The sequence below is a fragment of the Carassius carassius genome, unplaced genomic scaffold (genome assembly GCF_963082965.1).
Source record: "Carassius carassius unplaced genomic scaffold, fCarCar2.1 SCAFFOLD_96, whole genome shotgun sequence".
Lineage (NCBI taxonomy): Eukaryota > Metazoa > Chordata > Actinopteri > Cypriniformes > Cyprinidae > Carassius > Carassius carassius.
Window position 1 is genome coordinate 87247 of NW_026775102.1, and position 17343 is coordinate 104589.

The 17343-nt window shown below is 39.4% G+C and overlaps 1 protein-coding gene across 1 annotated transcript; it reads right to left on the minus strand.

Moving 5' to 3' along the window:
* Nucleotides 1–8406: 8406 nt before the first annotated feature.
* LOC132136701 (CD9 antigen-like) lies at nt 8407–14330 on the minus strand. Its single transcript, XM_059547283.1, has 8 exons — nt 14187–14330; nt 13688–13790; nt 13510–13607; nt 13254–13328; nt 13049–13150; nt 12879–12968; nt 12697–12780; nt 8407–8912 (listed from the first exon to the last, which is right to left on the minus strand). The coding sequence occupies exons 1-8, from the start codon at nt 14280–14282 to the stop codon at nt 8838–8840; spliced, it is 723 nt and encodes a 240-aa protein (XP_059403266.1). The 5' UTR covers nt 14283–14330; the 3' UTR covers nt 8407–8837.
* Nucleotides 14331–17343: the final 3013 nt, after the last annotated feature.

Genomic DNA, 17343 nt, shown 5'->3' on the forward strand with positions numbered 1-17343 from the left:
TGGTCATACTTCCTGGTTCTAGTAAGAACTCTTGCTGCTGAATTTTGGACTAGCTGTAGTTTGTTTACTAAGCGTGCAGAACAACCACCCATTAAAGCATTACAATAATCTAACCTTGAGGTCATAAATGCATGGATTAACATTTCTGCATTTGACATTGAGAGCATAGGCCGTAATTTAGATATATTTTTGAGATGGAAAAATGCAGTTTTACAAATGCTAGAAACGTGGCTTTCTAAGGAAAGATTGCGATCAAGTAGCACACCTAGGTTCCTAACTGATGATGAAGAATTGACAGAGCAACCATCAAGTCTTAGACAGTGTTCCAGGTTATTACAAGCAGAGTTTTTAGGTCCTATAATTAACACCTCTGTTTTTTCAGAATTTAGCAGTAAGAAATTACTCGTCATCCAGTTTTTTATATCGACTATGCAATCCATTAGTTTTTCAAATTGGTGTGTTTCACCCGGCTGCGAAGAAATATAGAGCTGAGTATCATCAGCATAACAGTGAAAGCTAACACCATGTTTCCTGATGATATCTCCCAAGGGTAACATATAAAGCACGAAGAATAGCGGCCCTAGTACTGAGCCTTGAGGTACTCCATACTGCACTTGTGATCGATAGGATACATCTTCATTCACTGCTACGAACTGATGGCGGTCATATAAGTACGATTTAAACCATGCTAATGCACTTCCACTGATGCCAACAAAGTATTCAAGTCTATGCAAAAGAATGTTGTGGTCAATTGTGTCAAACGCAGCACTAAGATCCAATAAAACTAATAGAGAGATACACCCACGATCAGATGATAAGAGCAGATCATTTGTAACTCTAAGGAGAGCAGTCTCAGTACTATGATACAGTCTAAATCCTGACTGGAAATCCTCACATATACCATTTTTCTCTAAGAAGGAATATAATTGTGTGGATACCACCTTTTCTAGTATCTTGGACAGAAAAGGGAGATTCGAGATTGGTCTATAATTAACTAGTTCTTTGGGGTCAAGTTGTGGTTTTTTGATGAGAGGCTTAATAACAGCCAGTTTGAAGGTTTTGGGGACATGTCCTAATGACAATGAGGAATTAATAATAGTCAGAAGAGGATCTATGACTTCTGGAAGCACCTCTTTCAGGAGCTTAGATGGTATAGGGTCTAACATACATGTTGTTGGTTTAGATGATTTAACAAGTTTATACAATTCTTCCTCTCCTATAGTAGAGAATGAGTGGAACTGTTCCTCAGGGGGTCTATAGTGCACTGTCTGATGTGATACTGTAGCTGACGGCTGAATGGTTGCAATTTTATCTCTAATAGTATCGATTTTAGAAGTAAAGTAGTTCATAAAGTCATTACTGCTGTGGTGTTGGGAAATGTCAACACTTGTTGAGGCTTTATTTTCCGTTAATTTAGCCACTGTATTGAATAAATACCTGGGGTTATGTTTGTTTTCTTCTAAAAGAGAAGAAAAGTAATCGGATCTAGCAGTTTTTAATGCTTTTCTGTAGGATATGTTACTTTCCCGCCTAGTAATACGAAATACCTCTAGTTTTGTTTTCCTCCAGCTGCGCTCCATTTTTCGGGCTGCTCTCTTTAGGGTGCGAGTATGCTCATTATACCATGGTGTCAAACTGTTTTCCTTAACCTTCCTTAAGCGTAAAGGAGCAACTTTATTTAAAGTGCTAGAAAAGAGAGAGTCCATAGTTTCTGTTACATCATCAAGTTGTTCTGAGGTTTTGGATATGCTAAGGAATTTGGATACATCAGGAAGATAACTTAAAAAGCAGTCTTTTGTGTTAGAAGTGATGGTTCTTCCATACTTGTAACAAGAAGTAGGATTTAAAATTTTGGCATGATGGATCCATGTTCTCATTCTGTTTACACCAAATTCTGACTCTATCATCTGAATGTCTCAACAGAAATCAAGACTCATCAGACCAGGCAACATTTTTCCAGTCTTCATCTGTCCAATTTTGGTGAGCTCGTGGAAATTGTAGCCTCTTTTCCCTATTTGTAGTGGAGATGAGTGGTACCCGGTGGGGTCTTCTGCTGTTGTAGCCCATCTGCCTCAAGGTTGTGTGTGTTGTGGCTTCACAAATGCTTTGCTGCATACCTCGGTTGTAACGAGTATTTCAGTTAAAGTTGCTCTTCTATCAGCTTCAGATTCAGATTTTTATTCAGACATTTAAACATTTAACAAATGATTACATAAATCCAACATAAAGTCTGAAATGGAATAGGCAGAAGCAAAAGCTTATTTCGCCTATCCCATTGCATTTACAAAACATAATCAGTAAAGCTGCCAATGTCTTATACATGGAGAAAAAAAGAAAGAAAAAACATCATCAACATCCCCAGCATCCATTTACACCTTTAGCATCCATTCTCAATGTATTTTTTTATAATTGATTTCTTCAAAAGAATTGCTTGAATCAGTCGGCCCATTCTCTTCTGACTTCTAGCATCAACAGGGCATTTTCGCACACAGGACTTTCGCATACTGGATGTTTTTCCCTTTTCACACCATTCTTTGTAAACCATAGAAATGGTTGTGTGTGAAAATCCCAATACTCAGAACAGCCTGTCTGGCACCAGCAACCATTCCACACTCAAAATTGTGCCTTTCTTTCCCATTCTGACATTCAGTTTGGAGTTCAGGAGATTTTCTTGACCAGGACCACACCCCTAAATGCATTGAAGCAACTGCCATGTGATTGGTTGATTAGATGATTGCATTAATGAGAAATTGAACAGGTGTTCCTAATAATCCTTTAGGTGAGTGTATATATATATATATATATATATATATATATATATATATATATAGTTAAGTTTCCTATCCCGAGGGAATACCATATAATATCTAATGCACATCCCGTAGTCTAACCAACAGTTGTAGTTCATTTGCCCTAACCTATAAGATCCGGAGATTTGGCAAACAGACCTGGAATCCCCCCCGCACCCGAGTCTGCTCAGATGAGTTTGGGCTTCTTGAGGCTCAAAGGAAGTTTCCGTTTCAGAATAATGTGTCACTGATAAATAAATTACTCAAAGACTTTTTTTAATAAAGTTTTAATGCAGCACTATTTGTAATGGCTTCACTTTGTTAGTAGACAGTAACTCATTAGTAATAAGAAATAAAAAAAAGTAACAGCGAGTAAGTCTTCACCACCAGAGTGTGGCCCCGCACAAAGATCTTTTGGGCCTTCAATAGCCTTGCAAAAAATTTACATTTGCTTCCATGAATTTCTCCTTATTTAGTAGTCTCGTACACACACACACACACACACACAAATATATATATACAAACAGAGCACATGACCTTTAACGCATTTAGCATTGAGTATCAAAAGTTCAAATGGAAGAATTGTTGGGGCTATTAGTAACACATGTACATGCTCATATTAATTTTAGTGCATAAAAATATACAGAACATCTCTTAAGCATAGTTATAAGTCATAAGTATACATTGTCTCAACCACAAAAGTCACACTTATGCAGATATAGTAAAATTAGTACAATAAGGTAGAGTTTCCATCTCATAAGTTTATTTTAGGATGCAGCCCGTTCCTCTCCAACATCTAAATAAAGCAAATAGCAACTTAAACCTCAAAGATTATTACTTATCGAAATGGTGAACAGGAGGTGTGATCAAAACACACATCTAAAACTTCTATAACTTTAGAGCTGAAAGTTTTAATTATTCAAAGTCACTCGTTAATATTTGCAATTCAAGATGAATCTTATGGTATTCAGCCATCTCTCTTCTTAAGCTTCATTATTTTCTTATTCAAAGTCTCCTGTTTTTGCATCAACTTTATTATAGTTCTATTGAAATTCATATTCTCCTGGTATTCCAGGTTTCTTCTTTGTCCGACGGCGCCTCTCCACTCATCGCTTCCACCTCAAGTCCTTTAATGATGAAATCACCTAAATCAACATTAATTTTATTTGATTCATGATCTCCATTTCCTAAAGAATTTGTTGCAGTAGGGAACTGATCAGAAAAATGCATATCTTTTGGGGCAACCGGGGCGCAACGCTGCTCGTGCGACTCGTGACACAGGCTCCGTGTTTGATGACTTCATCTACAGCGATATCGTTGACTTGATTGCAAATAAATGCACAGACACTATTTAACTGAACAGAGATGACATAACTGAATTCATTGATGAACTGCCTTTAGCTATTATTTTGCATTATTGACACTGTTTTCCTAATGAATGTTGTTCAGTTGCTTTGACGCAATGTATTTTGTTTAAAGCGCTATATAAATAAAGGTGACTTTGACTTTGATGTTTGTTTTTATACCAAGTGTTTTTTAGTTTTGCTTATTTATTTATTTATAGGAGATAGCTAATTTCTGGGTTATTCTGGGCCTCCTGGTGTTTATTTCTCAACCAATATTGGCCATGTGGACAATGCCAACAACGCAGACGGGAGCATCAACAGTGAAAAACCTGGTTTATTCACGTGGACCGCTGCTGGATTTGCGGCATTTTATTTATGGACTTTTCATCTGCTTTTAATACAGTGAACATAAATACACTTTTGAGGCGTTTAGTGGAGCTTCATGTGCATCAAACCTTTATTTCATGGATTAACAATTTTTTACGGGACCGTCCCCAACACGTGATAGTAAATGGTAAAAAGTCAGAGAATGTAGTTTTAAAATCTGGTCTTCCACAGGGATGTGTTCTATCCCCGATTCTTTTTTCTATCTGTACAAATGAGATTACCTGTAATAATGAGAATTTGATGCTGATAAAATATGCAGATGATATGGCACTGGTGGGATGTATGAGAGATACCCAATCACTGGATATTTATTTTGATTTTGTCAACTCTATCATGGCCTGGACAAAGGAGAGTTTTCTCCGGCTTAATATTGACAAAACCAAAGAAATGTGCTCTGGGGTAATTAATGCACGCACATTTTTTAAACCCTTGATAATTAATGGAGAGGAAGTTGAGCAGGTGGGATCTTTTAAATATCTGGGTACAGAAATTGACTCCCAGTTTAAATTTGACAAGCACTCAGAAAGTGTCTTTAAGAAGGCATATTAACGTCTAGGCTTATTGAGGAAACTGAGGAGCTTTAATGTGGAAAAAGATATTCTGATTGTGGTGTATAAATCCCTTATCGAATCTGTGCTTACTTTCAACATTGTATCCTGGTATAACTCTCTTTCTGTTAAATGCAAAAATAGACTTTTAAGGATGATAAACATAGCTGGTAAAATTATTGGTGAGAAACAAGTAACCCTGTCTGATCTTTATATTGTGGCAGTAAAAAGGAAAGCATCAGCTATTGTGACAGACCCTGCCCATCCTCTGCACAGCTCATTTGATTTACTTCCATCTGGTAGACGATTTAAAGTACCTTTGGCGAAAAAGGCCAAATATAAGAAGTCTTTTATCCCGACGGCTGTTGACATTTTAAATAGGAAATAGGGGAGGGGCTTATCTTAAATTGTGTGGTTGTCTGTTGTATTGTATTGTTGTTAGCTGTGTATTGATAGTTGTATATTGTTTGTTGAGCCTTTTGTCTAAAGACAATTTTCTACCCCTGTGGGGATAGACAATAAAGCTTTTTTGATTTTTTTTTGAATTTTTGAATTTTGAATCCATAGGTCTATCCCTGTTTACATTCCTATTTACAATATATACACACTTTATAGTTCAATCAGACTGAATTCATTTCGATTGATAAATCTGAATGTAGTGTTTACATGCTAAATAAAGTGATCGGGTTTATGTGCGCGTTTATATGTCACTAGTTTCGCATAGCCAGACCTTCAGATTGACAGCTGACAATTTGGAATTCATGGCAGCTTTCATTGGCCAAGGCCCATCCATGAGGCCGTCTGACTGACTCAGTTTGTTTCATTGAGGGTCACGTTTCGGGCGTGGAAATGTTGCCATAATAACAGACCAGTGTGTAAAACTCTCGGATGTATTTTAAAGATTCTATGCCCCGAACATTAAATATTTCACATACTTTTGAAACTCTGGCATTTAGTCGATTCTGATAAGCGCTCAGCATCACAGTTGTATACTCGATGCCTTTCTTCTATCATGAGGTGTTTGACGTCACTGTATTTTTGTTTTCAGGTTGAATATTAAAGAATGTGACACGTCTAAAAATAACATTCAAGATTACTTTTTTCCTGTTGTTACTTTCCAGTAAGTCATATAATTTTCTTTTTGTGCTTTTATAATTTTGTTGGGCTGAATTGTGTGGATGGATATTTCAGTGTCCTGATGCTGGCTGTTGCTAGTTGTAAGTAGTTTGCTTCTGCAGATTCAGGATCATCTGTATCAAGGGACTTTTTTTAGGGTTCACTTCATGGTTTTTAGGAGCTTTGAAATGGTAAGAGTTGGGGGTCACTCTTTTTTAGGTGTTTCCAAAATGTGATGGCTCATTTCTCAATGTGCATTAGTAGAGGATATTGGCCTAAATCTGCCCTGCATGTGATGTTCATAGTGTTCCTCTGGACTCTGGTAATTCCTTTGTTTACATTTCAGTTATTCAGTGACCAAACAGTTTGTGTCTGTTATGGAATAACTGTCGCTCAGAAACTGCATTTTAGTAGTAAAAAAACGGCATGGTTTTGTAAGCGTACAGTGTCACGAACAGAATGAGACGATCCACAAAAAAAAATAAAAATAAGTGACAGATAGGTGGAAAGATAGTTTATAGACATAGTCTCAGAAAAATATTTGCAGGAATCTAATTTTTCATGATATCTTCTTCAGATTTGAAATAGAAACTCATGAGACACGTGACTTTCAACCCATTGCTTTTCTAGATTGCTCCAGGACTGATTTCGTGTATTGTTATATATATAAAAAAAACACAAGTGTGGTGAAAAAAAAAATTCAAGGCACTTCAGGGTCTTTGACTTTTAAGATTTTTGAGCATTATCAAATCTGGTTGATAATAAGTAAAGCCCAAAGGTTACACACTGAAGTAAGGAACTGTTACAATTTTAAGTGTAGGTTAACAGGTTAAACCAGGTACTGGTAGCTTTGGCACTGTGTGCAGGTGCCAAGTCCTGTTGGAAAATGAAATCTGCATCTCCATAAAGTTGGTCAGCAGCAGGAAGCATGAAGTGCTCTAAAACTTCCTGGTATACGGCTGTGTTGACCTTTGACCTCAGAAAACACAGTGGACCAACACCAGCAGATGACATGGCACCCCAAACCATCACTGACTGTGGAAACTTTACACTGGACCTCAAGCAACGTGGATTGTGTGCCTCTCCTCTCTTCCTCCAGACTCTGGGACCCTGATATCCAAAGGAAATGAAGAATTTACTTTCATCAGAGAACATAACTGTGGTCCACTCAGCAGCAGTCCAGTCCTTTCTGAAGCGAGACGCTTCTGACGCTGTCTGTTGTTCAAGAGTGTCTTGACACAAGGAGTGCGACAGCTGAAACCCATGTCTTGCATACGTCTGTGTGTAGTGGTTCTTGAAGCACTGGCTCCAGCTGCAGTCCACTCTTTGTGAATCTCCCCCACATCTTTCTATGGGTTTAGTTTCACAATCCTCTCCAGGGTGCGGTTATCTCTATTGCTTGTACACTTTTTTCTACCACATCTTTTCCTTCCCTTCGCCTCTCTATTAATGTGCTTGGACACAGAGCTCTGTGAACAGCCAGCCTCTTTAGCAATGACCTTTTGTGTCTTTCCCTCCTTGTGCAAGGTGTCAATGGTCATCTTTTGGACAACTGTCGAGTCAGCAGTCTTCCCCATGATTGTGTAGCCTACAGAACTAGACTGAGAGACCATTTAAAGGACTTTGCAGGTGTTTTGAGTTAATTAGCTGATTAGAGTGTGGCACCAGGTGTCTTCAGTATCGAACCTTTTCACAATATTCAAATTTTCTGAGATACTGAATTTGGGATTTTCCTTAGTTCTCAGTTATAATCAAAATCAAAAGAAACATTTTAAATGTATCAGTCTGTGTGTAATGAATAAAAATAATATACAAGTTTCACTTTTTGAATGGAATTAGTGAAATAAATAAACTTTTTGATGATATTCGAATTATATGACCAGCACCTGTAGTGTGAGGCTGATTGTTCTAGGATCGTCGCTTATTCATTAATGTAGATATTGAAGAGGGTCGGTGATATTTTTATTAATTAAAGTGTTATCCTTCACTGCCTGTGGTGTCCTGCAATCGTGACAGCTCATGTTTTTGCTTTAGTTTATTTCACATCATTCCACACAGAATCGCTCTGAGAGCTCCAGTGATGACACTGACTTAATCCGTACATGTCTTTACATTTGAGAACTGCATTGATGCTTTCGATGAATAAATGATGATCTGGATTCATGTGCTGCAATGATTACTCCTGAACTTTGACCTCTGATGAAACAAACTGCACAGTGATGGCTTTGTGGAACTTTCTTTAATGTATCACAGTAAAAACAAACAAGAAACATTCAGATTTTAATTGTACAGCAAGACAATTAAATATTCAGGACGAGATGGTAACAGACAGTGAGTTACAGTGTAACATTATCATGCAGAATTCAAAACTGAAGAAATGACTTCGATCCACAACATTAATGCAGTAAAACCAAAAGTCTAAACAGCATCTAGTTTAATATGAGTGATAAATGAAAAGAGGCATTACAAACTACAGCAGAACAAATTTGATTTCTGTGAAATTCTGTCGACTTTTATTCGCCTCGGTTTAGATTGAAGAATTGAGAAGGAATTTTGAAGAGATTGACACATACACACACACACACACACACAAGAGTGAATCCCTTGACCTTTGACCGAAGTCATCCAACCATCAGCAGAAGAGTGGAGGCTCAGTAGATGGGTGGAGAATAGTAAGATGGCTTGAGGTTACCATAGAGCAAACAGCTGCAGACGAGTGCCACCAGCTGTTGAGCAGAGACACACAGAGAGAGAGAGAGAGAGAGAGAAGTTATATGATGAGCCGGGTGTCGAGAGGCAGGCAAGGAGCGACACAAACACACACACAGGGGTTATATGATGTATATAGGGGTTCAGGGGTTCTTTATACTGTACAAACTATATTCTATAGCCCTTCACCAACCCTACACCTAAACCTAACCCGTCATTGCTAGGAAAGTTTTGGTTTAAATCATAAATTTCAAGGTACTGATGCTAGCCTACAAGACGACCACTGGCACGGCACCAACTTACCTAAACTTATTGGTTAAATCTTATGTGCCCTCCAGAAGTTTGCGCTCTGCAAGTGAACAACGCCTTGTGGTACCATCCCAAAGAAGTTAAAAATCACTCTCAAGGACCTTTTCCTGGACTGTGCCCAGCTGCTGGAATGACCTCCCAATCTCAATTCGTACAGCTGAGTCTTTACTCATTTTCAAGAAACATCTAAAGACATCTTAAATCTTTTTCGCCTGCAATTAACCAACTAACACTAGCACATTCCCTTCTTTTCTTGTCTTTTCATTCAAAAAAAAAAAAAAAAAACCTGGCTATGTGTTCTGTACTAGACTAACTGAGACTTGTCATGGCACTTGTATACTGTTGTTGTTCTCTTGTTGACCTGATTGTTCTCATTTGTAAGTCGCTTTGGATAAAAGTGTCTGCTAAATGATTAAATGTAAATGTAACCCTCACAGGAAACTTTGTGCATTTTTACTTTCTCAAAAAAAACCTCATTCTGTATGATTTATAAGCGTTTTGAAAAATGGGGACATGGGTTATGTCCTCTTAAGTCACCCTCTCCTTGTAATACCTGTGTCATACCCATGACATTATACACACACACACACACACACACACACACACACACACTGACACATACACACACACACACACACACACACACACACACACACACTGACACATACACACACACACACACACACACACACACACACACACACTGACACATACACACTCACACACACAAACACAGTAGTTATATGATTAGCCGGGTGTCTGGATGATGAAGGATGGGTGACAAATACACACCTTCACAAACACACACAGACACAGAGGATATATGATTAGGGGCGGGCAAAGAACGACATACATACACACACACATACACACACAATAGTTGGTGATTTTAATATCCATGTTGATAATGAAAAAGATGCATTGGGATCAGCATTTATAGACATTCTGAACTCTATTGGTGTTAGACAACACGTTTCAGGACCTACTCATTGTCGAAATCATACTCTAGATTTAATACTGTCACATGGAATTGATGTTGATAGTGTTGAAATTATGCAGCCAAGTGATGATATCTCAGATCATTATTTAGTTCTGTGCAAACTTCATATAGCCAAAATTGTAAATTCTATTTCTTGTTTCTTGTCTATTACAGTTTGACACCATGGTATAATGAGCGTACTCGCACCCTAAAGAGAGCAGCCCGAAAAATGGAGCGTAGCTGGAGGAAAACAAAACTAGAGGTATTTCGTATTGCTTGGCGGGAAAGTAACATATCCTACAGAAAAGCATTAAAAACTGCTAGATCCGATTACTTTTCTTTGCTTTTAGAAGAAAACGAAACATAACCCCAGGTATTTATTCAATACAGTGGCTAAATTAACGAAAAATAAAGCCTCAACAAGTGTTGACATTTCCCAACACCACAGCAGTAATGACTTTATGAACTACTTTACTTCTAAATTCGATACTATTAGAGATAAAATTGCAACCATTCACCCGTCAGCTACAGTATCACATCAGACAGTGCACTATAGACCCCCTGAGGAACAGTTCCACTCATTCTCTACCATAGGAGAGGAAGAATTGTATAAACTTGTTAAATCATCTAAACCAACAACATGTATGTTAGACCCTATACCATCTAAGCTCCTAAAAGAGGTGCTTCCAGAAGTCATAGATCCTCTTCTGACTATTATTAATTCCTCATTGTCATTAGGATATGTCCCCAAAAACTTCAAACTGGCTGTTATTAAGCCTCTCATCAAAAAAACACAACTTGACCCCAAAGAACTAGTTAATTATAGACCAATCTCGAATCTCCCTTTTCTGTCCAAGATACTAGAAAAGGTGGTATCCTCACAATTATATTCCTTCTTAGAGAAAAATGGTATATGTGAGGATTTCCAGTCAGGATTTAGACCGTATCATAGTACTGAGACTGCTCTCCTTAGAGTTACAAATGATCTGCTCTTATCATCTGATCGTGGGTGTATCTCTCTATTATACAGATACAGATCCCCTGTAAAGACCTTGTCTCAGAGGAGCATCAGCACAAGACCACAGGAAACAGATGATTCTTCTGCACAATCTGACTTTGCTGCAGCCTGGAATTGAACTACTGGTTTCGTCTGGTCAGAGGAGAACTGGCCCCCCAACTGAGCCTGGTTTCTCCCAAGGTTTTTTTCTCCATTCTGTCACCGATGGAGTTTCGGTTCCTTGCCGCTGTCGCCTCTGGCTTGCTTAGTTGGGGACACTTCATCTACAGCGATATCGTTGACTTGATTGCAAATAAATGCACAGACACTATTTAACTGAACAGAGATGACATAACTGAATTCAATGATGAACTGCCTTTAACTATCATTTTGCATTATTGACGCACTGTTTTCCTAATGAATGTTAGGGTTAGGGTTTTTTTTCATATGTTTGACAGGCTGTATTTTATTATGATAATGAACAGACTACTTTGTCAAGGTATCAAAGCTTGTGTGTGCGTGCAGCACCAGCGCAATCACTTGAGTTTTTCCCTTCTAACAGAGGAAACTTCTTTGAGTCACAAAGATAATCGGAATTGTAAACGGTTTGCCTTTATTTGTGTACTTTCACAATAAAAACAAATCTTTGTGTGTAAAATAAGCCTAAAGAAAAATAGGATGCCACTTTCTGCCGTCTGGTTTCCTTTCGCGCAGCACAAACATGAACTGAAACTTAAATTTTTTTTTGTTCATTATCGTAATTTATTATTCAAGTAAAAATATAAATTTTTGTGTAGGCCTATTTATTTGCTATTTATTTCTTATGTTATAATAAATCTATAGCTTTATGATGTTTTTCTCCGATCGCAGAAGTGCTGCAGGTGCGTGATGTGATGTGAAGACCATGTGAATCCTCATGTGTGCATGTAAAATGAATCCCTGGGAAAGACATTTTAGTATTTTTAACGCCACACAGACACTTATCCTTTCTATGACTATTTCACACTTTTTTTCATAGTTTGGCTGGTCCTGCGACTTATAGTCAGGTGCAACTTATTTATCAAAATTAATTCGACATGAACCAAGAGAAATGAACCAATAGAAAACATTACCGTCTCCAGCCGCGAGAGGGCGCTCTATGCTGCTCAGTGCTCCTGTTGTCCACACTGAAAACACAGAGCGCCCTCTGGCGGCTGGAGACGGTAATGTTTTCTCTTGGTTCTTGGGTCTAAATAAATGCGATTTATAGTCCAGTGCGACTTATATATGTTTTTTTCCTCATCATGACGTATTTTTGGACTGATGCGACTTATACTCAGGTGCGACTTATAGTCCGAAAAATACGGTAACATCCCTAATGGGAGGAAAACACTTGTTTATATATTGGAATCATATCTGTTTTTCTGTGAATAGTATACTTTATCAAAAATGTGTTTGCTGAGTTTGGTCATTTTATAAACACAGTTTACTGCACTGAGATTTGTTAAGTGTTTTAGAGAGCTCTAAACGGACTCACCATGATTCCTGCCGTCCCCAGAAACCCTCCCAACATCAGTGGTGCGTTCGCGTCGAAGAACTCATCGATCGCACTGGGACAGCTCTACACACACACACACACACACACACGGATGAGAGCCTGCACTCCTCACACAACACACAGCCAGAGAGTCAGAGCAAGACAAACAGGAAGTGACTCACAGAATACATCAGTTTCTCCAGGAAGCTGGCTTTTGGACAGGTGTCTCGCACAAACATCTCGATCGATCCACCGACACCGCAGCAGTTGAACTGAAACACACACACATCCCTGTCAGACCACATGTTCGAGTGTGTGTGTGTGTGTGAGAGAGAGAGTGTGTGTATCTTACAGTGTTGTGGAATAGTTTTAGGGTGACGGCTTGAGCGGGGCTCCTGGTGTTGAGATACTGAGCGTAGATTGTGGCATAGAAGTTCACCAACTCACCTGACACCTGCAATTCAACACACACACCTTAAAACCAGCTCTGTTATACAGGCACCTGTGTGTGTGTGTGTGTGTGTGTGTGTGTGTGTGTGTGTGTGTGTGTGGTTTACCCGGTCGCTCCACATGAAGGCCATCACACCAGCTGCGATTTCAATGATGATCAGAACGGTCAGCAGGCCAGAAAACTGAAGGGCAAGAAGAGTTGCGCTGTAGTGTTGGATTGATTAGTGACATTAGAGGAGGTTTGCATTTTACAGGTTTAAAAAAATGTGTCTAAAAATGAGAGTTTTGTCCTTCTGTATTAAGTGTTTTAACAGCTGTGTTTAGATTCTCCTCAAGTGCTGTTGTTTCTGCAGTGATGCTCACCACGCCGAGGGCAGATTTGTTGTTGTTGCAGGCACCACAGTCACCGATGATGGCCATCACCAGCATCAGGCCCCCAGTGACCACCAGCACCGACACTCCTGTGGACACACACACACACACACAAGCTCAAACACCAGCTATTTCACACCAGCCAGACAGAAACAGCAGCAGAACGCACCGATGTTGAACTGAGCAGTGCTCAGATTGATGTCGAAGAACCCTCGGGTCTCTGCTCCGAACCGGAGCCACATTCCTAGAGCCACCAGACCGAACCCCACCAGCTGCAAGACATGGAGACACCACAGCCCTCAGACACAACAGCACACACACACACACACACTGAACAACTGCTGTGCCTCTACTGCGCTGAAGACACCCGTCACAGCTCTCAGGACGTTTCCTATTAGATGTCAAATAGACGTCTCTGAGGTGACTTTAAGATGTTTATGATTTAGAATGTATGTAAAACTGACATCTTATAGACGTCTGTCAGATGTTTGCACACAGCAGATGCTTCCAGATCAAGAGATCTTCTACAGACGTCTTGCAGATGTATTTGTGCTATCTAGGTAGCACTTAATATACATATTCAAATGTATTGATGATGCTTTTAGCAGGCTTTTATCTAAGGAGATGGCATTTAACCAATAGAAGAGTAAATATTGATGAAAACTCACAGCGAACAGAAAGTTAAACAGGATCAGGACACATTTACACATCTGCGCACAACCGTCCATGGCAAACCGATTGATTTCACTGCAACAAAACATCATAGGAATCTCTTAATGAACTAATACAAACAATTTTTAGCAAAAATAATGACGACACTCTAGCATAGAATTTGAGAAGCCTGAAGCGGTTCACTGCCAGTCAAAAGTTAGGGATCAGCAAGACTCGTAATGTTTTTTAAAGAAATCTCTTCTGCTCATGAAGGCTGTGTTTATTTGATCAAAAATACAGAAAAAAAAAAACAGTAACATTGCAATTTGTTATCACAACATAAAATAATGGTTTCTATTTGAATATACTTTAAAATATAATATACAGGTGCATCATAATAAATTAGAATGTCATGGAAAAGTTCATTTATTTCAGTAATTCAGCTCAAATTGTGAAACTCGTGTATTAAATAAATTCAAATACGCACAGACTGAAGTAGTTTAGGACTATGGTTCTTTTAATTGTGATGATTTTGGCTCACATTTAACAAAAATCCACCAATTCACTAGCTCAACAAATTAGAATATGGTGACATGCTAATCAACTCAAAACACCTGCAAAGGTTTCCTGAGCCTTCAAAATGGTCTCTCAGTCTGGTTCACTAGGCTACACAATCATGAGGAAGACTGCTGACCTGACAGTTGTCCAGAAGACAATCATTGACACCCTTCACAAGGAGGGTAAGCCACAAACATTCAGTTCCAAAGAAGCTGGCTGTTCACAGAGTGCTGTATCTAAGCATGTTAACAGAAAGTTGAGTGGAAGGAAAAGGTTTGGAAGAAAAAGATGCACAACTAATCGAGAGAACCACAGCCTTATGAGGATCGTAAAGCAAAATCGATTCAAGAATTTGAGTGAACCTCAGAAAGAATGGACTGAGACTCGGGTCAAGGCATCAAGAGCCACCACACACAGACGTGTCAAGGAATTTGCTGAACCATAGACAACATCAGATGCGTCTAACCTGTGTTAAGGAGAAGAAGAACTGGACTGTTGCCCAGTGGTCCAAAGTCCTCTTTTCAGATGAGAGCAAGTTTTGTATTTCATTTGGAAATTAAGGTCCTAGAGTCTGGAGGAAGGGTGGAGAAGCTCATAGCCCAAGTTACTTGAAGTCCAGTGTTAAGTTTCCACAGTCTGTGATGGTCATGGGGCAGCTTTGGCCTAATGGTTAGAAAGTTGGACCTGTAACCTGAAGGTCACAGGTTCGAGTCTCGGTGCTGGCAGGAGTTGTAGGTGGAGGGGAGTTTATGAACAGCGCTCTCTTCCACCCTCAATACCCATGACTGAAGTGTCCTTTAGTAAGGCACTGAACCCCAAGTTGCTCCCCAGGCACTGGATATATAGCTGCCCACTGCTCCGGGTGTGTGTTCACGGTGTGTTCACTTTTCACTGCTGTGTGTGTGCACTTGGATGGGTTAAATGCAGAGCACCAATTCTGAGTATGGGTTACCATACTTGGCAAATGTCACGACTTTCACTTTTTCAATGTCATCCGCTGGTGTTGTGTTTTTAAAAAAAATCAAAGTCACTGTTTCGTTTACAAAGAAATCTTGGAGCACTTCATGCTTCCTTCTGCTGACCAGCTTTTTGAAGATGCTGATTTCATTTTCCAGCAGGATCTGGCACCTGCCCACACTGCCAAAAGCACCAAAAGTTGGTTAAATGACCATGGTGTTGGTGTGCTTGACTGGCCAGCAAACTCACCAGACCTGAACCCCAAGAACCCTGAACCCTGAAGACAATCTATGGAGTATTGTCAAGAGGAAATGAGAAACAAGAGACCAAACAATGCAGATGAGCTGAAGGCCACTGTCAAACAAACCTGGGCTTCCATACCACCTCAGCAGTGCCACAAACTGATCACCTCCATGCCACGCTGAACTGAGACAGTAATTAAAGCAGAAGGAGCCCCTACCAAGTATTGAGTACAAACCTGATTCCAAAAAAAAGTTGGGACACTACACAATTGTGAGTTAAAAAGGAATGGAATAATTTACAAATCTCATAAACTTATATTTTATTCACAATAGAATATAAATATCATATCAAATGTTGAAAGTGAAATGTTTTGAAATCTCATGCCAAATATTGGCTCATTTTGGATTTCATTAGAGCTACACATTACAAAAAGTTGGTACAGGTAGCAATAATGTACATATAAGGAACAGCTGGAGGACCAATTTGCAGCTTATTAGATCAATTGGGAACATGATTGGGTATAAACTAGCCTCTCAGAGTGGCAGTGTCTCTCAGAAGTCAAGATGGGCAGAGGATCACCAATTCCCCCAATGCTGCGGCGAAAAATATTGGAGCAATATCAGAAAGGAGTTTTTCAGAGAAAAATTGCAAAGAGTTTGAAGTTATCATCATCTACAGTGCATAATATCATCCAAAGATTCAGAGAATCTGGAACAATCTCTGTGCATAAGGGTCAAGGCTGGAAACCATACTGGATGCCCATGATCTTCGGCTCTTAGACGCAATGGATCACATACAGGAATGATACTGTAATGGAAATCACAACATGGGCTCAGAAATACTTCCAGAAAACATTGCCGTTAACACAATCCACCGTGTCATTCACTGTTACCAGCTAAAACTCTATAGGTCAAAAAAGAAGCCGTATCTAAACATGATCCAGAAGCGCAGGCGTTTTCTCTGGGCCAAGGCTCATTTAAAATGGACTGTGGCAAAGTGGAAAACTGTTCTGTGGTCAGACGAATCAAAATTTGAAGTTCTTTTTGGAAAACTGGGACGCCATGTCATCCGGACTAAAGAGGACAAGGACAACCCAAGTTGTTATCAGCGCTCAGTTCAGAAGCCTGCATCTCTGATGGTATGGGGTTGCATGAGTGTGTGTGGCATGGGCAGCTTACACATCTGGAAAGACACCATCAATGCTGAAAGGTATATCCAAGTTCTAGAACAACATATGCTCCCATCCAGACGTCGTCTCTTTCAGGGAAGACCTTGCTTTTTCCAACATGACAATGCCAGACCACATACTGCATCAATTACAACATCATGGCTGCGTAGAAGAAGGATCCGGGTACTGAAATGGCCAGCCTGCAGTCCAGATCTTTCACCCATAGAAAACATTTGGAGCATCATAAA

Excerpts from the sequence above, each read along its gene's own strand:
- LOC132136701 (XM_059547283.1), bottom strand. The coding sequence starts at position 14,282 with ATGATGTTTTGTTGCAGTGAAATCAATCGGTTTGCCATGGACGGTTGT. Across the intron at positions 13,608-13,687 it reads CACTGCTCAGTTCAACATCG|GAGTGTCGGTGCTGGTGGTC; the intron begins GTGCGTTCTGCT and ends GTGTGTCCACAG. Across the intron at positions 12,969-13,048 it reads TAAAACTATTCCACAACACT|TTCAACTGCTGCGGTGTCGG; the intron begins GTAAGATACACA and ends TGTGTGTTTCAG.